The following is a 22,381-nucleotide window of genomic DNA, read 5'->3' as shown; positions in this document are numbered from 1 at the left end:
GGGCTTTTAGGGCTGTAGAACCCTGCGATCCCCTCATACCCAGCAAACATTCTGACCTCCTAGAAAAGAGGGGGCATCAGGGAAGAAAAGTGGGACACAAGGGAGGAAAAAGGGGCATCAGGGGAGGAAAGAAGGACACAAGGGAGGAAAGAGGGGCACAGGAATTTAGAGCCCATAGAGGGACTGCCTCTTCTAAAGAAGGACAATTGGGAGGTATGGCTTTAATCAGTTTAAGCACCATTGCATTGATGTAATTATATCAGACTAAAAAATGTAGGATCTGTGAAATGTGACAGATCTGCTTTAAAGAATCCTGACTGTAGATCAGCGCGTTACTTTATGAAATTAATTATTGACATTTTGTATTTCTCAGATCTCGTAGAATTCAGCGAATGGAAAACAACAGGGATTCTTACAGCATCTAAATCTACAACTCAGAAGCAGCACGGAGCGGACGTCCAGGGAATTCCTTGGAAGAAACAGAAGTCTTTATTCAGTAGAAACCCAAACCGGAGCAAATTTGAAATTCTGAAAGGGCTTCGTTGAGCTGAAGAGCAAATGAAGCCGACAGGGACTCCGTTCTCACTGAAATCAAATGAACTCAACTCAGAGCTCCCCTTGAGAAACGAGTTTGGACACCCTTTGATTCCAGAAGACCTCGACCAGGAGGCTCATGAGATTGAGAGAGTCTAAAATGCAACCATACAGCAGTGGAAGAAGACAATTCAGTGTTTAATAAAAAAGTCTAAGTATAACTATACATTAGCCTCCAAAAGGGGAGTCATTCGAGTTACGAGGTCAGCCATGTTTTCCGGGACACATATAGTTTTTAATATCGAGACCGGCTCATGCAGAGTGCTGCCCCCTGCAGTATGTGGAATGTATAACTCATGAAACTCACGTTATACTCCTCTTATACTGTAGGGGGCAGCACTTTCCATGTGCATGTCAGTAATATGTTGAAAATGAACATGTGCTCAAGGAAACACGGGCCATGCAGTCACCGTAATAAGAGTCCTTAAAAAAAAAAAAACAACTGTAGCCATACCTGGGGACTTGCGTAATGAGCTGACCCCGAGACTCCGGAGATATTAACCCTTTAACAGCCCGTTGTGAAGATTCTATTTAGTAATTAGTCAAATGTGTTAACCAAATGGCTCCAATACCAGCTCTCATAGAAACCTTGACTTCTTATTATTTAAAGATACACTTAATCGACTCACCTATATTCAAGCAGGGATATCAACCATAACATACTGGTAGCAAAAGCACCAATAGGGAGTCGTATATACAATCACAGCATAACCCTGAGAATCTGCCCCTTCGCCCTGAGATTGGGGCTCCTAGACTCAGGGCCAAACCCTGAGAGTCCCCAGGTATGACTGTTAATTAAGAGAGATGATCTCTCCTTAAGGATGTGGTCGTGGCTTTAAAGAGCAGGTGAGAAGTTAAAACGATTTGTCGTGTCAGATATATAACTGTACTTTTAAAGTCTTGCAAGGTGTGAAAAATAATTCACAATTCCATATGTCGCGTCTGTGATATTTTTTTTATTATCTGTGTAATTTTTGTCAATATTTAGTTTTTTTTAAATATACCTGTTTCAGTTCCATCTGCTCGCACATTCTGCTGGTTGCACTTTGATTTATTTAACCCCCGGCAGGGTAGGTGAGCCTATTCTTTTACAATATGCGGAACATGTAAAAATCTGAATGCAATATTTGTCTCATCATCATTCTTTTGCCCTTCCCTTTTTGCTAAAAATAAATAAATATCTAATTTGAGGTTAAACTTTTCAGTGTATGCGTGGTTGCGATCCGCCTCCAGCACCCAAAGGGTCAACTATCTTTAATTTGTTTCAAAAATAATTAAAGGAACACTCAAAAAATAATAAAAAAATTTAATTTATGAAAATACATTTATTTTTTAATTGCCCCAAAACCATTGCCTTTACATTGTTATATGTGCAGGATTTAAGACATGCAATTACCCCAGGGATTAATCAGTCACTAACGATCCCCTATAACCCCTGTCCTTGTTGTATGAATAAAAAAAGTAAAATAGTATATATTTATTAAATATTTTTGTTTTTTCAGACTAATTCAACGCAGCTGTAGCGTATTATTAATTCACTGACTGCCAAAGACTGCAGAATGTCATAGTTCATTCGCTAAAATGCATGCTGCAGATTGAATGAACGATCTCACCTACATTTTCTATGAATTATGAAAGGCCAGCTAATCCTGAACGATGGAACTGGCTGGACCCACATAATGCACAGCTAATTCTACGAACAAATAATAACATATTAACTCAGTGTTTCCCAGGTGTCTCCGGGTGAGTTCCGGGGGCTATCAATGATATAACCATGCATTATACAGGGCCAGCTCAGCCATTCCTGCAAGAGAAGCTTCGTGGGGTCAGCCCGTCATAATGCGCAGTGATATCAGGAGGTTGAAACGTTCACCTCCCCTGCAAGCATTCTGCATTCTAAGATTTAGAATTGACAAAATGAAACGGTTAAAAATAAATTTTTAATCCCAGGTACGGCTGCTGGAAGGCAATTCCGTTCCAGACAAATTCTAGACAAGATTGTCACTTGGCATCACAGTGAAGCGATGAATTACGGTAAATAATGACAGCGCCAGCAATAGTGAGTCTCCGAGATTTAACCCTCGATATGCACTGCGCTTTCGGTACTGTATAAAATTATTAAATGTTATGTTATCCGCCGCTTATTTTAAAACAATGGATTCCCTCTGATCTTCTCTATATTCCGTCCCAATCCAACTTTTACTGAATGCATTTATCCCCAAAATCCTCTAATATAAAAGGAAAAGTAAGATACATTGTTACCATCTTTATAGAAAATGAGTTGTCTGATGTTTCCGAGTATAACTCAATCAACCCTGACCCCACTTTTTTTAAATTCTTACCTGGTAACAAATTATTTGTCTAAATGATATTTTAGGAATAATGTTTCCTTTATTTAATAGAAAATATGGACAAAAAAAATAACAATCTTGCGCAATGTTTAAAATGAATTGAATAACCCTAAATAATCTTATTAACACACCTTGCAAGTAAGATAACAAGAAGAAATGACCTACCACATTTATTCAGTTCTCCTCCTTTTAAACAGAAAAAGAAACACCGGCACTCCACGAAGACAGAAGTAATCAAATAAACGTAGAATATAAAAAACAGGAAAAGCACTTGAGGTGCGAAACGCGTCTCTCTTTTACTGCAGCTGGTATGATATTCATTGTACTCTTTTTTGTTTGTTCATTTCTATTTTTTTGTATAATTTTGGATATATATTTTTTTAATTATCATATATATATATATATATATATATATATATATATATATATATATAGGATGAAACATCTGAATAAAAGTTCTGGAGTTTTATAAGTTTTTATGAAACAACTTTTTGCCACTTAAAAAGGTACCTTTGCAAACAATTTTATTTTGGTATTTATATCATTTTAAATAATTCTACTCATATCTGTCATCTGTCATGTCTGGCGAACAGGATATTACGACCTTGCAAGTCTGACACTTCCCGTCATACTACCTGGAAAATGCAACATTTACTATATATAGGCAATAAAGGACTGAATATTTTAATGAATTCTATATTATAAATTTTTATAATTTCTATACTTTAGGTAGGATGAGACCCCAGCCTAATAACATAGTTATTATCAGTTTTTTTTATAATGTTTGAACATTTGTTTATATAAAGAGAATGTGTTTTTAATGGGGATAAAAACCCTACTTTGGTACAGATAACTCGCATTTTTGACAACTCAAAGCTATGAAAAGTAGCAGGTGGCTTAGAAGAGACCAAATGCCCTCATTGATATTACTAAACATTTAATTTATTTCCAAGAAATTAAAAAGCTATTTACATCACAGGTATTTACAGTAAGCCGTCGGTATCGTTGCTATTAACATGCACAGAGTGAAAGAAATGTAACAAACATGTTATCGTGGCGGACGATCGCCAAGTTCGTTTTTTGTATTTTATTTTGTAAAGAAAGGGAAGGGGCGATAAGGAAACGACCGCGTATTCTGAAGGAACTGTGGCCACCCAGGTTGTCCTAACACAGGACCGGACTTCGACGGAAAGTGAACGAAAGGATTGCTTAATATTTTAAACATAAATAGTGTATTGTATGCAAGATAAATATGTACAAGAAATAGGTAAAGAGGAGAGGCTTGGAGAAAAAAAATTGAAATTCTTGTTATAAGAGACTGAACTATGGATATCCCAAAAGTATTTTAAAAAAAAACAGGCAAAATTTTTTACAAAATGGGGGATATTTTTTATAATGATAAAAAATGAATGCGCAGTTTAATTAGTTTTAATAAAATAATAAAAAAGACCAAATCTTACTGCACAGTTATTATTCTGGTTGTCTGGGTGGGAAGGGACCCTTTGAGCAGTCGTAGGGTTAATACTGTGCGACTTGCGAGACTTTCTGGAATTTCGATTTTAAACGCACAATGACAATAGATATTTGGTCAAAAAAAAAGTTTTTCATGTCCATAATGACCATAAAACTAAGTTAATTTAAAATAATGATTCTTAATTTATTTCATGTCTTCTCTGCATCCACTTGGTGTCCACGTTCTTCTCCCCGAGCTGAAAAGGTGGATGTGGAATTAATAAAAGAGCAGAAAAGGGTAATCATAAAAATATAAAGTTCTGAATCTTGAGTGATTCAGATCCTGTGTACAAGATTCCCTGCATGAGACGCCAAAGTGTCTTTAAGAATTAGTCCTGGCCATGCAAACCAACCACCTGGCTTACAAAGATTCCTCCTGGGTAGGGCTCTGGCCAAGAATGGATCGCATCATACTTTGTATCAGAGGAATGTTAGCGAGGAGCCAACGTGATCTCATCAGCTCCACACGCGGCTCAACGCGATGCTTCTTTCTGCTCAAACAAGCCTCTCTATTCAAGAAGAGAAAATATAGGCGTTTAATAGTTTTTTCTTTTATTTAAATCTGTTTTTCTTAGAAATGCCTCTCGTTATACCTGCCATATATATATATATATATAAATGTGGTGATGAGACCAAAAATAGACTGGAAAAATGATAGATCTGTTCTTTTTTTGTAAAAAAAAAAACAAAAGTCCAGATTTTGGCCCGGGTATGTTAAACACTGGTACAGTTTGGGATTTCTTTTGTGCTTTCGCTGTTTGCAATTGTTGAGATGTTACCTGGATAAAATAAAATAAAAGAAGATTTATCAGAATATATCAATATCACCTTTTTTTCTTAACACATCAGCACTTTTTTTGTTTCTCCCAACAAGAAAATCAAAGTTCTACAGTCATAAAAAAGTCTCCACTCATTTATTAGAAGAACCCCACCCATGCTTTTATTTTCCTCCACCCCCTAGGAGCCATGTGTCTCTTCTGCTTCAAGGTAGAGCATGAGGGACACTGGACAGAACAGCCACTTGGATGTGATTGGCTGATGTTGGTTGAAACACAATTAGGACCACGGGCAAAAAAAAACAGAGTTAGATCTACAAGCACTAAAATTTGGAATTTAGAGTAAATTTTTTTGAATGGTTAAAAGTGCTCCATTGTCCAAAACGTTTAACCCCTTAATGACAAAGCCTGTACATGTACGGGCTCAAAATGCATTGTTTTCAATAGGTTTTGGGACCGCCCATTGTCCTTAAGGGGTTAATACTTGTGCAATTATGTTCACAAATCACTACAAATCACTATAACTTATACACTATAAAAAATATTTGAGTTTCCATGGTCTAATAACATAATCCCAGTCATCGTTACCTATAACTCGTGTGTCCAGTTCTTTGTCTGTCAGTTCCTCGGGATCTGTGAAGTCGCTGAGTGATATTTTGGGTGTGTTGTCTGTTTGGCCGACGGTCCCGATCATTTCCTGTTCTTTATCGTGCTGGACCTGAGCATAAATATTAATCCATGGGATTTTCCTGCGGTCAGCGAAAAGGGAAAAAAGTTCTTAAAAAGACTAGTCTGACGTTATTAGGGAAAGTAACACAATTGGGAAAGGATACATGGGTTAGGTGATATATGTTCATAAATATACAATTACCCATAAAGCCCTGATTAGGTTTCAGCACAAAGGCTGACAATGTACCGAATCTTAATTAATCCCATCTTCTGGATGCGTTTGTAGACTTTCTGTTCGACACATACACATTATTTTGTTTTTTACTGCATTATGGTTGGGTTTACCTCTTGAATTTGTAGATTAAAAAAACGGCAAGTCCCACAAAAACCACGGACAGAAGCATTAGCATGGCCGAGCTGCTATGGCTGGAAGTGTTATCCACCAACGGAGCTGAAAACACAAAACAAAAATGGCGATTGGTCAAAAATAAATGCAAAGTTCCAAGTCTTTCATGGAACATTCATAGCATGAAGAAGCCAAATGGGTCATAAGGAATACTCTGGGTGAATTTATTGTGGTTCATGTTGAGATGAATAATGTAATTGTACGTTGATTAGTCACTATAGAGAGCTACACTGACAATTCTACCAGGAGGAACACATTGGGGACAACCTCCGGTGAGACAACCTGAAGGCCTCCTGAGAACTTCCATAAGCTGCTCAGCTAGTGGTAAATTATTGGCCTCTAACATGATCCTGAAAAGTATCAAGGCTCTTTATAATTGTATCACAAAATATTAAATCCTGATGATATTCTAAATGCTATGATATCATAGTTCAGTGGCAAGAGTGGATGAGACACAAGCCTCCTTGGGGGGGGTTATAAAAAGTACATCGTACCGGATATATATTAGAAAGAAACTTCAGTCTTTTCACGGATGACATATGGATTCCAATGTCTGCCTTCTATCGTGGGTTAGCGTGTGCCGACCGCGAAGGTCCCAGGGCGTAACCACACCTTACTTTTTGGATCATTGATGTGTGTTAGCCCCCGAGCTGGTCTCCGTGCCGTTCTTATATAAATAAAGTGTCCAAATGTGTTGTTTTATCAAGTCTACGGTACATACATCTTTTTTCCTCCTCCATATATCGTCTCGTGAAAAAAACTGACGCTTCTTATTCTTATATCCAAGCGAAATGTAAGGAATATACAAGAAACCGCCGCAGTGAGCGGCGTTAAATCATAAAGTTGTTCTTTGAAATTAGATTTATTTTGAAAAAGCCCAAAGAACAATATTTACATCTGATATTTATGCAAAATATAAGAAAAACAAACAAAAAATTGTTTTAGGTGGGAGAAATGGCTTGGTTTTTATGCAGAAGAGGCAATAAAATTAGCATGCAAGTGTAATAGAAGCAGCTCCCGTCATTTCTGGCAAAATGTTACTTGGAGAGGGAAGAAATCTTTTATTAGTAGAGACCGCGCGAGCCTTAGAGCGCTCGGTAAGTTTATACGAGCCGCTGTGTTCTCAGAATCTATTTATCAGCATCCAGTTTCCGAGCCAAGCATTTTTCTGTGTCTCGTTTACTGCGTCGGCAGGTTAGAGAAGCGGCCCTTAATGTTTGATGTGGAGTATGTTTGATGTGGACCTGACCCAATCGCCCCCCCCCCGAGATCCAATTGTGTCTTCCTCGTGCCATGGGTCAGAATATGACATCATAGACAACGCTATGCCTCACTAGGATACTGGAGGAAGAAAAACTATGGAGGCTCCACCACTTAGGCACAGACCTCCATTATATACCTGGAGCTCTTCATGGGAGGGGGCTTTGTGTAGAGGTGTGGCTGGCTATGTGCAGGGGCGGGGTTAGCCCCAGAGAGCCTTTAGTGGAAGAGAATGGGAAAGGCAAACTGGGCAGTAAGTAGGTGGAACACGAGTGGGAAGTGGGTGTAATCACACATTTCTCATCTGCCTAGAGATGAGAGCCCTGGGGATGCAGGACTTCACCGCGAGACTCTGTGTCCAACCTGGAGGGTTTCCAGGTATTCTCATTATATTTATTTTAAGGGTTAGTTGAAGGGCAGCCGTCAGGAGGGTATACCCGGTACCTGTGTCACAGGTGAGAGAGCTCTACTACTAGCTCCACTAATCCTGGCATCACACAACACACAACACACACCACAACCGGTACGAGTTTAATCAAAACACTATTCGGAACTACTTACCCAACGTGAGCTGAGTAATGTACACAAAGACCTGGACGCCGGGCTTTAACTCAAACATGATTAGGTTCTGGTTCAGAGCACTAAACAAGATTTCAGAAATCTGGAAATAGAAAATATATATATAAAAATGAGGAAAACGTTTAGTACGTAGGGGTTTTAGAGCTGGTGTGAAAGTCAAATATCTTGGGGGAGCTCCTGGGACAGACAGGGACCTTCAGGGTAGACAAACGTGCAGAAGGGGCAGACCGAGGATATCAGGGCAGATAATATGAAGACGTTTCTTCTCTTAGGAAAACCAATGGACCATACCATTAAGAAGACCCATTAACTTTCAGCCAATAACACGGGGGTGATCTTTGTAAAGCGGTTGGATGAGGTTAGATAACTCACTTGCTCCAGGTCTCCTTTGCTTCCCCTTCTTCTCTCGGTCACATTTGTATGGGGAAGTATAAAAAGCTCTGCAGATGTTGGAAGACCAGGAAACATGGCCACCAGGATATTCTCCTCTCCTATATTTGTGACCTAAAAAAAGAATATGTAGGTCCTTCATAAATAACTCCCATATCCCATGCATGTTTAAAATCGCCCCACTGTACTACCCTTCACCACTTCTGCTGGGATGCTGTTCCACGTATCTACCATATTCCAAAAAAGCAAACTTACAAATATCATCAGACGGCTGAGCTGCATGACCCAGACCTCAGATATTCTGAATGAACCCTTATAGGTTAATTTGATCAACCCGGCTCCTCTGTGTACCTGCCGTAAATGTATCTGCTCACCTTACTGAACTCAACTCGCTTGATCGAAAACCTCCGTGTAATTAAGCAAATGCTTAGTAATCACAAACATTGCTGCGCTTCTGATTGACAGCTCGATAATACCGTCTTCATGAATTAAATGTCATTTTTTTTAGCTGCGCTTGTTTAGACAAAACATTCTAATATAACTCAATTTCTGTAACCCATATTATTACATGGAAGTCCAAATACAACTGAATCAAAGACTCAATATTATCCATTATAATACTGATTAGAACTTAGTAATAGAAATACACGACGGACATTCCAATGGAATTCAAAGGTTCATTCCTTCCAAAGTGCCTACTGTACAAAAGTTTGGGGTCACCTAGAAATGTCCTTGTTTTTGAAAGAAAAGCCAATTTTGTCTATTAAAATAACATAAAAAGGATCCAGCACAGACGGGGTTAATGCTGTAAATGACTATGGTAGCTGGAAAAGGCAGATTTTTATCACTCCCATCACTCCTGTGTTCCAATGGCCCTTTATCACTCCCATCACTCCTGTGTTCCAATGGCCCTTTATCACTCCCATCACTCCTGTGTTCCAATGGCCCTTTATCACTCCCATCACTCCTGTGTTCCAATGGCCCTTTGTCACTCCCATCACTCCTGTGTTCCAATGGCCCTTTATCACTCCCATCACTCCTGTGATCCAAGTTTAAGTTTAAAAGGCTAATCGATCATCAGAAAAGCCTTTTTGCAATTATGTTACAGCCAGAAATTTCCTAGTAACGATGCGGCTGACCTGGGCCGGTTGATCATTTCGGGACGATGACTTTTATTCTTTCCAGCTTTTAAGTCTATAGATAGAATTTTGCAATTGCTCGGACTTTTGGATTAATGGAAGACGTTCACGCGCCAGCCGACAGGGTTAAACATTTAGGAAACCGTCTAGCTAAGCAAAGTATAGCCCTTGGGTCCAAGAAAAAAAATAATCTTGGCAAATGCTGGCGTTTTTTCCTCCCCTTATGCTATTGCCCTTAAAGTGAAGGAGATGATAATACTGTACAGTGAGCAGGCACTAATTAATTAATGGCTACATAGGGACGTCTTATTAGATTAGGCTTGACATCCATATTATAGCCGAGCGAGTCAATCACGTCTAATCATGTTGGAATGGAGACTAAAGTGAATTTGCAATGATTAAACACCGCTTCTTACAGGAAGGCTGGACAGCGATAAGCGCCGCGCACACCGGCGGCTCGGGAAACACAGCCCATACGAGCAGATTAGTAGCCACGGCCCGAGGGAGAGGAACGGGGACCAGATTAGGTTGTGTGTCTTAAATTAAAACCGAACTGCTTGATTAAGTGGATGACTCGGCGGGACAAGAACTGCCTGAAGTGATGAAAGAGAGAAGAAGTGGGGTTTTTAAATTAAAAACTCCTCTTTTTTTCCTGTAGCGGCCGAATCCTGCAAAATCAAATAATCGGGCAAACCAGATGGCGGGTCAGCGGTGGTGGAATCGTGCTGCGTCCGCCGTCTGCGCACACAGGGGTTAATTCACTAAACTGGAGGGTTGCTGTGTTATGTCATTAAATTAAGTATGCATTATGAAGGGCTAAGCCGGACCTGAATAATGTATAGTCAAATTAGTAATATGCCCTGTATAATGTATAGTTAAATCAGTGAGCCGGCCCTCTATAAGGTATAGTTAAATCGGCCACCTGCCCCTGTATGATGTATTGTTAAATCAGTGAGATGCCCTGTATAATGTATAGTTAAATTAGTAAGCTGGCCCTCTTTAATGTATAGTTAAATCAGTGAGCCGGCCCTCTTTAATGTATAATTAAATCAGTGACCGGCCCCTGTATAATGTATAGTGAAATTAGTAAGATGCCCTGTATAAGATATAGTTGAATCAGTGAGACAACCCTGTATAATGTATACTTAAATCAGAGATACCCTGTATAATGTGTAGTTCAATCAGAGAGATACCCTGTATAATGTTTAGTTAAATTAGTGAGAAGGCCCTGTATAATGTATAGTTAAATCAACAAGCTAGCTTTCTCTAATATATAGTTAAATCAGTGTGCTGGTCTCTGGAGCTGCAGCTTCTCCTAAAGTGATCCTTTTTTTCAGGTTTAATGTCTGCATGTTTAATGATTTACAAACTACTATAATAACTTAAGCATTCATTGTTCGGGGGGGGCCGGCATAATAGAAATCTGCCATGTAGCTGTGAGCGTGAGTAGAATACTCAGAAGACTCTGCAGTAATCTGTCTGTTTTCTTTGGCCAGACGTTGCGGGGTTAAAACCCGCCATCGGTTTAGTTTCATGAGGTTTTTCTGATTAGCCACAAACAAACAAACAAACAAACACGCGCCGGCCGCGTTGAGACCCGGAGTCTGGGTTCAAACCGTTTATTTTAAGCGGCTGTCCTCGCGGGCTCACAGGTACAAAGCGAGGCGTTTGATGCCGACGAGGGGGTTCATGGATTTGTTTCATCATCGGCTGCATGACAAGCGTTCTTTGAGACGGCTTCCTTCCGAGCTCGTTATGTTCCGTAGCCCGCAGAGCCCGGCGTGGCCCGCGCCGGCGTCCGCTGAGATGATTAAAACCTTACCTGTATCAGGGATCTCTTAATGAGTCGGCTGATGTCCTGCCTCCACTCGGGGATGTCGGGGTTATGATAATCCAGATTCGGGGAAAAAGACAACAGCTGAGAATGAAAGTATTCTAGAAAAAGAAAAGAAAACAGCGCTTAATAGCTGTGATCGATTCGTGGCACGGGGGAGTGATCTCTTATTTAACCGTTTGTGAACTTGCTTATTTTGTTAAGGACCCCTAATCACAAAAAGGTCCACTTGAATACTAACTCCCCAATTTATTATTAATTTAAATTAATTTATTTAAATCTGAATTACAGTCAGGTTATCTCGTCACCATAGGGTTAAAGCCGCGTTTCACGTGTGCCGTAAACCTGTTATGTGCCAGATTTTCCGAGCAAGGGTTTTAATTAATCCAAAATAAATATAATTCGTTTTTGGCAACGGTTCTTCCTTACTGCTTCAAAGGCATCACATTTGAGTGTACACTCAAGGCTGGAGTCTCGAGTGTTTATACAAAAACTCTGCCACCCTGCCATACTCAGAAAATGGTTGGCCTTGTAGGTTCAGTATCCTACACGTGGTTGAACTTGTATGAAGTGATACAATCCCCCATGACAATATTCATATACAGTACACAAACACACAATGTGTGCTTCTAGTTGCCAACATAAGTATGAACTGATCTGTCTGTGAATGGACTACATCGGCTAGTTATGCGAGTCGTCTCTAATAACATTGTTATAAAGTTTGTCTCGGATACAAAATGTCATTAAGGGGCAAAATTCCACATTCTCTGAGTTTCACCAGAAGTAGAACCCTGGAGAAATCCCAGGTAATCAGAAAAGTTGCTGAGCATATCTGAGATGCCCCAAGTTGGTTCCTTATCTGCCTTTCTCTGGATTCATGCAGTTGGAGATATATTGGAAATGTTGCGCTAATTATTGAGATGCAACTCAACTTCATCCAGCTGCATCCAAGTGCCTACAAGTTTCCACCAGGCTTAGAAACTTAGGGAAGCTTTAATGCCTTAACGTGGAACAAGTTGGCCCATGAAGTAGTTTAGAAGACACCTCTAAGGTCAATAAGTAATAGATCTTCCAACTTAAGGTGGAACAAGTTGGTCAATGAATGCCTTAAAGTGGGACCAAGTGGGACCAGTCGGTCCATGAAGTAGTTCTGAAGACACCTCTCAGGTCAACTCTACTCTTAGTTAATAGACCTTCCAACTTAAGATGGAACAAGTCATTCCATGAAGTAGTTTAGAAGACACCTCTAAGGTCAACTCGACTCGTAATTAATAGATCTTCCAAGTTAAGGTGGAACAAGTTGGTCAATGAATGCCTTAAAGTGGGACCAAGTGGTCCATGAAGTAGTTCTGAAGACACCTCTCAGGTCAACTTGACTCTTCTAACGTCAACTCGCGTTCCTCATTCCCTCGGAGGACTCCACGCGCTCTATCTTTTGACCTTTTGCTATACGCAAAGACAGCCATGTCCTCAACCACTGTACAAGGTCCTCAAACAAAGGTTTTTTGGATAGGTCGGACTCACCGTGGACTGCAACTTCCTTTGTGTCCTGGATGATTGAGTTCCCGGCTGAAACCTGCACGGTAACGGTGTGTGTCCCCTCTGTGTTGAACGTCAAAGAGATGCTACTGTCCAAGGTGATGTGGGGCTGAAAAAGACACAAAGAACATAAGCTCTTCATTGACAGAGCAGAACAAGTCATTAAACAAACCCAAAAGAACTTCCATTATCTCCCGCAGCTGGTTAAATGAATGACCCCCCCTGCCCCCTCCGTATTAAGCTTTCCATATCTCTTGTTCTCCCTCGTAATTATTGGCTCTTCTGCATTAGATCAAAGGGGAGAAAAAAATAATGTTCCTGTCCCTTTATCTTTTACTCTTTTGAGAATAATTACCATCCTTTTCATACAAAGCTTTTTTTTTTTTAGACTTTAACCATTTAATTACCAAATGACCAACGAAAGCTGATGACCTTCTTCTCAGCTGAAATATATATTATTTATTTTATTTTTAACATCCAGAGAAAGCTTAGAAGAGTCTTTACATCCAGCTCTTAACCCAAACCAAATTAGAAGCCGTCAACAAAGTAACAGATGGATATAAAACAAAATTGCATGTTCTAAATGGAGTTTGCATAATAAAAGCGGTGAATTTAAGGGGGGGGTCGACACAAATGACAGATGACACAAGGTCTTCCGGATAAATGTAGGTTTCCCTAAAGGACAGGCAAGACATTGCAGGTGCGTTGGTTTATTGAAGGGGCGCTGCAGCCGTCACATCATAGCTGGCTGGTCCCTTTAAATTTACATGCGTGGGGGGAGGGGTTTCCGCAAAATCCCACCAACGCATTTGCCCTTTCTCCGTCTCCCGGGGTATTTGGCAAGCAAAGGTTAATGAGACCTCTGTGCACGTGTGAAGGAAGCTTTCCTGCCTTTCATTCCGTCGAGCTAAAAGTTTGACTACGTAGGAAGCAGGGAGCTGCAGCTTCTCCCTAAGGAAAGCCCTTTATTTTAATTCGTTCTGGAATCTTCCCCGAAACCGCCCCCCCCCCAATTTTCTTGAATTCATCATAGCGATTACCAGAATCATTGATTTTAGGGAGAACTATACGTCTTTAGTAACAGACCTTGGAGGAAGTTACTTGGGGTCGGCCCTTTTAACACAAAGGGCAGTTAATGAGTTAAAATGTTAAGTTCTCTCGCAAATTAGTGAATCCCCCCCACCCTGAAGGGCGACTGTCAGACTGGTCAGCGCTGGTTAAAACTGCTATAGTGAAACTAATATGAGCTGGGGGTAATCATCTATAGGAACCCAATTAATTAATTAATTAATTAATTAATCAATCAATCGATCGATTGATACCATATGTAAAAAAAATTTGTTTTGTTTTTAATCGTTTTTAATAGTTTAGAAGTTTTTAGGGTGGAAATCTTGCGCTGCCTTTTGTGATTTAGAACATCCCATTTGCCATACATCCCAACAGCCCCAGTTTTTTGGAGGACAGTCCTGATTCTTGGACCGAATGAGCTATTTATTTTGTATGGAATTAAACATCTGCGACTTATATGTCTTAGCGGCGGCCGAACAGTTTAAAAAACGTTAACATAACGTATGGGCCCTTTATCCGCTTTAATAATTAATATAAAGTACTCGTGGGTGACAGTTTATTTTTAATTACAGTGTGGACGCCTGATTTACACCCGCGGCTGCGCTTTTGGAGCGTCACCATATTTCAGATTCTCTCTGGCCTGGGTCCAGCACGCATTAAAATTTAGCCGAAGAATGCAGAGAGGGCGAGCCGGACCTTGGATAATGAGGTGCATGAATTAAACCTTCCGTGGCTTGGATTATGAGAACTAAATATCAAACATTTGAAGTTTAAATCACGGACGGAGGTTTATGACAGCTGACCTTGGATACCAGTTTCTACAGCAAAAGAATAAATCTTCAGTTAAGTGTTCTCATACAAGCCAAGGGTCAAACTTTGGGAAAGCCAGTCCCTCTCTATGCCGCTCTTTCCACCCCTGATGTTCCTGATCTAAGTCAGTTACATAAATAGTTATCGTGAGGTCATAAAGCCACATACAATATCCTGCCCCCCGTCCTCCCACATCTCTAAGCTTACCTCCAAGAGCCCCCCTTAGGAACCCTCAAATTGTTGGGGTTGGAGGGTAATTAGGGATGGGGCATAAGCGGTCTAGACATGATCAACGATAAATAGTACCATTCAATTCTATACAATAGAGCTAAGCTTTAGCTGTTACTATTTCATCGCTATTATTATATGTTACATTGTAACAGCAATAGTAATCAGAAAGAATTATGGCTGTTTGCAAAGGGTTAAATCAATAACAAAATAATAAAACAGTTCAAGAGCTACAGCATTAAAAGCCATAGTATTACTCCTACCCCATATTACATACCCCCCCAAATCGGGGCACTCGTGCAGTGGGGGTGAGGCAAGTGGTGGGAGGGGTGGGGCCAGTGCCAGAAGTGGGCAGGGCCAGAGGCGTAGCCTCCTGTTCATCTTACCCGGGGAGCCACCCCGCCGGAGGGCAATGGAGGTCTGTGTTGTTGCAGCACAGACCTCCATTCATTTTCCAGCTTGCTGGGCCGGTCAGAAGACCTCCACGGCTGGCCCACGATCGTTATTGGCCACCAAAACTAGACAGTAGGGCAGCTACATGGGACAACAAGATAGTGCCTAAAGGTCAGGACTGTGCCATGTCCACCAGGACTGTTGGGAGGTATGAAAGTAGCACAGATTGCGGATACAGTTAGCATTAAACGGCCGAGCTTTAGAGAGTTTTAATGGTTAAATAAAGGCCGGCAGCAGTCGGAGCGGTTTATTAGTTAATGGAACGCCCCAGTTTGACCTGAAGATTGGTCGCGTGCCAGAGGCGGATAAAACACCTGAATAATTTATGAATTAACAAACGGCGCGGGAGACGGGATTTATAGGGTTGGTATCCAGCGCTGTAGATCATGTGACAATCTGTGACACGGGCCTATAAAACACGTTAGCGTTTAATTCACACGCCTGTACTGGAAGGTACACGGAATGCCGAACGCAGAGCATGTTCCCTGGCAGAATCCTGTTAACCATTTAACTTCGTCGCCAGTAACCCACTGAGTGCCGGAAGGGTTTTGCGATGTAGAGAAGAGGGTGGATTTCACAATTTAACCCCGTTTTCACCCAGACAAAAAAAAAACCCAAAGTGCCATCTAACGTACCTTGGTATTATTTCCGACCCACCAAAAGTAAGTGAGTGTGCCGGGGCGCGAGGGCCAAACCACGGCGCTGACGTTAAGCTCCTTGTTTTTGATGGCGACAAATGGAATCCGCAAATGGACGTGCTCTACCGGGCCTGGGGGGGTGAACGGAAAAGGAGATATAAGACAGGACCCCAAAGTATTATTTACGACACGTTTTTCTGTTCGATGTATCATATAAATATTGTTAGTAGAATATGAAATCAGGCTCTTGTAATAGATAAGTGTCCAAAAAATCCCTATCAGAGGAATCTATTTAAAAAGGCTTTTTTTTAATTTTTCTTTTTTTTTTTAATATAATATGCAAACTTTCCTTATCAAGGATCCGTGGACACTGCCGGCCAACATGTAGTCGGCGACCAGCTCTGCCCACAAGGACAGAGAGAGGGTACATATATATAAATATATACTATATTTAGATATATATTGTTTAAGGTCTCCATAAACTTGTTCTCCTACTCCCCAACATCTCAGGTCTTCAAATGGGGGGTACGGGCAAAGACTGGGAGGGCCAGGTTTACTTGAAGAACCACCTTGCGGGGGCTCAACTTCCAAGCGTCATGAGATGGCCATGGTGGAGCTGAAATGGAAGTCCACCGGACCTCCACTAATCCTACAGAGGCTCTCCCCAACCAGCCCGTCATCTTCATTGGATAGTTGGGCAACTACGCAGGACAGTGCTCCAATATCGAGACTGTCCAATGAAAACACAGGTCGCTGGGGAGGTATGTATTACTGGCAACGTGAGACCCTCTGAAGCTAACGGGTTAAAATTACGTTGTTTTACATGTCACCCACTGTGGTTCATGCAGCATCGAAAGCCAAAAAGCTTTTAATTCCTCCGTGATGTTGAGATGATAATTTCTCTTGCCTTCCACGCTCAGCCCCGAAGTGGGTGTTTTGGGAATTGGGGGCTTATGTCGGCCGCGCTTTCCTGGCAGTAAACTTTGATTTTACTGATAAAATGAAACAGTCCCAAGGAAATGAATTGGCTATCGCCGGCTAACGGAATCCTTTTGTTAGCTAATGGTCCAAGGTGAAGCCAAGAACAGTAACAGCTTTAATAACAGGTTGTTAAATGCCGACATGATTGATTTTTAGGGAATTATTATGGTTATAAAATTTCAAGGCACATTTCAACCTTCAGTCGGACGCTTCGCGGGAGAAAAGGCCAACGCTCTCCGTCTTTGAATTCATCGCGCTTCGAACATTAGTCACATAACAAGGTACTTATTTTGCATGCGCCTATTTTTAAAATTGAATTTTAAGCAACATTTTTTTTTTTTTTTTTGGTTTTTACGTTGAAACATTTGCCGTGTTTTGTTTTTAAACCCAGTTTGGAAATATTTTTCCCCCAATAGGTGAAATTAAGCCCTCAATCCCAGGAGGCTGGAAGACGTTTCATAAAAGGAACCAGAATTTAAGATTTCTTCAAATTCCCAAAAATTTAAATTCTGTATGCAGTTTTAAAGGGATATTATAATTACCAAAAATGCGCATTTGAATGTTTCGCTGCATATAGCTCCTAATGTGTTAATATTATTCTCCACTTGTCTACTATCATCTCGAATGATCTTTTGGTATGTATAAAGCCACTTTGCGCACACGACGAGATGTTCTGCAATGTCACATGACGCTTGTAGAGAAATTAAAGACAGTCTCAGTCTCTCAAGATTATTCTCAAGAGTGATGAATAAGCAATTTTTTTTCAAAACTCCACAGTTCCTGCTTCATTGTGAAAAAAAATGCCAGTGCTAAAGTGCCATAAGGCCACAGTGGGCACCAGGTCCCCTTCTTCGTTTCCTTCAGGAGTCGCACTCCCAAAGGATACGCAACCTCTTCCTTCCCTGCCCAGCCACAATGCCTGCAGGAGAGCCGGATCTTCGTTTGGAAGAAGAGGGTTGGGGCCACTGAAATCTTCGTTTGGAGGAGGGGGACTGCTCGGAAGAGCTACCTGACTCCCCTTCTCACCAGAAAAGCCGGACCTTGAATAAGCAAAATTTGTACACTTAAAGGACTATAGAGCTCGGGAGAAAGTAAGAGGTGGAGAAATCCATCGTGATATCTTTGTAAAGTTAAATGAACAGACAGCAGGCAAGCCAGAAGGCTTGTTTTTCCCTCAGAAATCTCATGGTGCTGCCACAACCACAAGGGATTCTGGGTAGCCACATGCAAATAAGGCCAACAATAATCACCTTTTGCCTCTAGATCCACTTTATACATGCACCTACCCAGAATCCCTTGTTGTTGTGGCAGCACCATGAGATTTCTGAGGGAAAAACAAACCTTCTGGCTTGTCTGGTGTCTGTAGATGAATGTTTAATAATACTTCTACTACCCCCTTAATTTTAAGTGGGTTTCCATCACCTTTACCCACCATAACTTATATAATGGTATTTCTTGTGCTACCCCAAGCCTCAAGTACTTAGCTGGTATCACAACCTCTGTTTAGGTGGGAAGGAAGGGGATGCGCTAGCAAGACGCACATTGGGCGCTCAGCTCTACTGTTTTGGGTCATTGCAGCACCTCTTTCTTTATTTAGTTTATCGTATGAAAAACATGAATTTGGGCTCTTGATAACAAAACAAAAAAAAATAGCTGCCCGTGAGCGGTGATCTGGCTGTTGTACCTCTTACCCGAATTTTGTCAAAGGCTGTCCTGTACAGCGGGCAATTACTTTCAAGGGATCCATGTATAAAGTGGATATAGAGGCAAAAGGTGATAGTTGTTGACCTTATTTGCATGCGCCTACCCAGAATCCCTTGTGGCTGTGGCAGCACCATGAGATTTCTGAGGGAAAAACAAGCCGGCTGGTGTCTCTAGATGAGTGTTTAATAATACTTCTACTACCCCCTTAACTTTAAGTAAAAGGGTTTTCCTTCACCTTTACCAACCATAACTTATGTAAAGTTCAATGGAAACTATGAAGCAAAAAATCAGCATCGAGGGTGTGGTTTCATTTTTTTGCTTGCATTGTATGTTCCTATTTTGTTAGATTTTTTGATCAGGTGTGATCCATCATTGTTCATAATAACATAGAAAGCTAGAAACATAGAATTTAATGGCAGATAAGACCCGTTCTGCTGCATTCCTGCAAAAGATGTGGTTTAGCTGTTCCCTGTGGAGTGACCACACTTTAAATGGAAAATGCTATTTTTCTTCTTCAGCATAACCCCCCAGCACTGTATACAGTAAAAACCCCCAGTACTGTTTAATGCACTTGCCATCATTCTATCAATCCATTAGCTGCTGGTTTTATCAGGACAGACAAAACAGTATTTACTTACTTGTCACATGAAGGTAGAGGACTGCGCTGTCAACACCGACATTGTTCTCTGCATACGCGGTGACCTGATATATGCCAGAATGTTTATACGCGTGTTTTATCCCTTCTTCGATCTTGCTAAAATTAGCATACGATACGGCGCTTCCATCTCCGAAATCCAGCTGGACGTTAATTCTTTGTACGTCGCCCTGAAGAATAGAGCGTACATGTTTGGCGTGCAAAATAATAAAAAAAAATCATAGTATGATCGGAAAGTGTGGCGTGTCAGGACCCCACTCCCGCGAAACAGAGGATTTGAGTGTCGGTGCTTCTCCCTGAGAAACCCGAGGAGTCTCCAGGTACGCTCTTCACATGTATTAAAGTACATATGAGGGCTGGAGTAAACCTTTAAGATGATGACCCAGAGTCTCTGCTGGTCTCCAAGTCACACTCCTCTTTTCCAAGGCAGGGAAGCAGCATTTCCATCCCACTCCCAACCCACGTACTGCACTCTGGGGGGTAGCCCCACCCCTGAACATCTAACCACACCCTTTGAGTGACTAACCCCGCCCTCATATGTGGGTAGCTCCATCTCCTTTAAAAGCCACTCCCACAGAAGGGATCCAATTAAACGACACAGAGGAAGATTCCAGGTTACGCAACACATTAAGTCAACAGCGGAAGGAACATTTTCTCGATATGAATTATAATTATATTATGTTGTATAATATAGTAATATTAAGTATTTTTATTTCCAGAAATTTCCTTTTCAATTGTTTAGGGGTTTTTCTTATATTATTATTATTTAATTTTTTTTTTTTTTAACAAGTTTTCTTTCCGTTGATACCAAGTCCAATTCCACCCACTAATTAGATGTGATACAGGATATACAAATAAACAAATACATAAATAAAATAATAAATACATTAAATGTAATAATTCAATAAATTTTTTTTAAAAAAACACATTCATGTCAAATAGGCGACGCTGGTCGATTAACTTAATAACAAATCTTGTTACCTGGAGCTTGGGACCAGTTACAAGGCGTGAGTTGGTTCTGATACCCGCGCATGCCAGTTATTTTATAAAATTGTTATTTATAGAAATATTTATCTCTGGATTTCCCACATTGAGTCATATTCCGCGTTTCAAAAGGCCAAAAGGGTTTAGGAGGCTTATCGTTTGTCCACGAGTTGGACGGATCCATTAAAGGTCATGCGGTGTCTAAATGAGACCTAATTCATCAAACTTTTCTCTAGTTATTACAACAAACTCTTCAGCAGAGACAGGCACTTGCAACGCTCTTCACGATATGAATTATTAAGAATCAAAAAATATTACCATTTTTGAAATGATATGGAAATCAATTTATAACATTTCTTTAAAACCTTGAAAAATCAGCATTTTTTTTAATACACTCTTTTTGAATTATTTAATTCCAATTTCCCTGTTAAATGAAATTTTTGTAACAGAAGAAAAAAAAAAAAACATTCTTTAATGAATAAAGCCACAGAACATTCTATACATTTTCAGCTATATGATATGACAGGCTATCCCGTTTTGTTCATCTTTTTTACTTAATTTATCCACATTCCAGTTGACTGACAAGGGAAAATGGCATTAAAAAGTGCATTTTATACGTGTTCACCTATTTGGTAAGTTTACAAGAAACAACGAATTTGCTAAAAATGGGAAAATTCCTAACAGCCATTCTTGCAGCCACATACAAGTAAGATCTAGCACAGTTCCTTAAAGATTGGTAAGGAAAAGTTGTTGTTGGGTTCTTCATTCTTTAGGTAGGTGAGAGGCATTTTGGTCCTGCCTGCTCCACACCCAGATCCCGCCCACTGACTGACTATCTCCGCCTCTTGAAGAAGCCGCTCCCTCAGAAGCGAGAGAGCTCCAGGTAGCCTACGCTGGGAAGTTCCCAGGTATTCACCATAAGCGTGTAAGGCTTATATAGAATATAGCCAGCTTTAACTGGGTTTTTGAAGAACTGAACCATTAGGGTTGGGTCAATAAGTATGCACTGATTAGTGGTGAAATCCACCCTTATTGCAAATATTAATATTATGTAGGTTCAAACTTTTACCTTTTATAAGCAAAAAAAAATAATTCTTTAAAGGCATTTAATTATTTTTCTTTACATAAGTTATGGCGGGTAAAGGTGATGGGGAAAAAAAGCCAGACCTCTTGTCTAAAGGCTGTCTTGTACAACGGGCAATTACTTTCAAGGGATCCATGTATAAAGTAGACAAAGGTGATAATTGTTGACCTTATTTGCATGTGCCTACCCAGAATTCCTTGTAGTTGTGGCAGCACCATGAGATTTCTGTGGGGAAAAACAAGCCTTCTGGTGTCTGTAGATGAGTGTTTAATAAACTTCTACTACCCCCTTAAATTTAAGTGGAAGGGTTTTCCATCACCTTTACTCACCATAACTTATATAATAGTATTTCTCATGCTACCCCAAGCCTCAACCATTAAGTTGGTATCACAGTCTCATGCTGATGAGTCCAGTTAAGGACGAAGTGTAGAGAGGATGTGCTGTGTGTTTGTGGCTGCTTCTTGCTACCAGCAGGGTGCTCTAAAGGATTGTTGTGTTCTGCTTTTCAGTGATGTCTTCTGGCTGGGCACCTGCGGTAAAGCTGGGCTGAGTAACTCTTCAGCCAGGCTGCATTTTCTTGGCTGGAGGATGAAAGGCTGGAAGGGACCCATTGGACACGGCTTTCTGACTTGGATGAGTAATAAAGGAAGCTGGGGTCCTGAGCCTTCTTGAGGTAAAATCAGAAATGTAAAAAGAGATTGCAAACGAAGCTGTCCATGAGGGGTTT

At 40.6% G+C, this 22,381-nt stretch overlaps 1 protein-coding gene across 1 annotated transcript in view; it reads right to left on the bottom strand.

Moving 5' to 3' along the window:
• Positions 1-5,142: 5,142 nt before the first annotated feature.
• The window catches only part of SORCS3 (sortilin related VPS10 domain containing receptor 3), a 213,052-nt gene continuing 195,813 nt past the window's right edge, over positions 5,143-22,381 (bottom strand). Inside the window, exons 19-27 of the mRNA XM_053451030.1 lie at positions 19,570-19,756; positions 16,244-16,377; positions 13,035-13,158; positions 11,499-11,611; positions 8,520-8,651; positions 8,130-8,229; positions 6,248-6,353; positions 5,822-5,982; positions 5,143-5,236 (exon numbers count right to left, since the gene is read on the bottom strand). Of these exons, the coding sequence (XP_053307005.1) occupies positions 5,172-5,236; positions 5,822-5,982; positions 6,248-6,353; positions 8,130-8,229; positions 8,520-8,651; positions 11,499-11,611; positions 13,035-13,158; positions 16,244-16,377; positions 19,570-19,756 (1,122 nt within the window). The 3' untranslated portion in view covers positions 5,143-5,171. The remainder of the gene's footprint in view (positions 5,237-5,821; positions 5,983-6,247; positions 6,354-8,129; positions 8,230-8,519; positions 8,652-11,498; positions 11,612-13,034; positions 13,159-16,243; positions 16,378-19,569; positions 19,757-22,381) is intronic.

The sequence above is a fragment of the Spea bombifrons genome, chromosome 11, assembly GCF_027358695.1.
Source record: "Spea bombifrons isolate aSpeBom1 chromosome 11, aSpeBom1.2.pri, whole genome shotgun sequence".
NCBI lineage: Eukaryota > Metazoa > Chordata > Amphibia > Anura > Pelobatidae > Spea > Spea bombifrons.
Note: the sequence above shows the minus strand (reverse complement) of the source record. Positions and strands in the feature narration are given on the sequence as shown.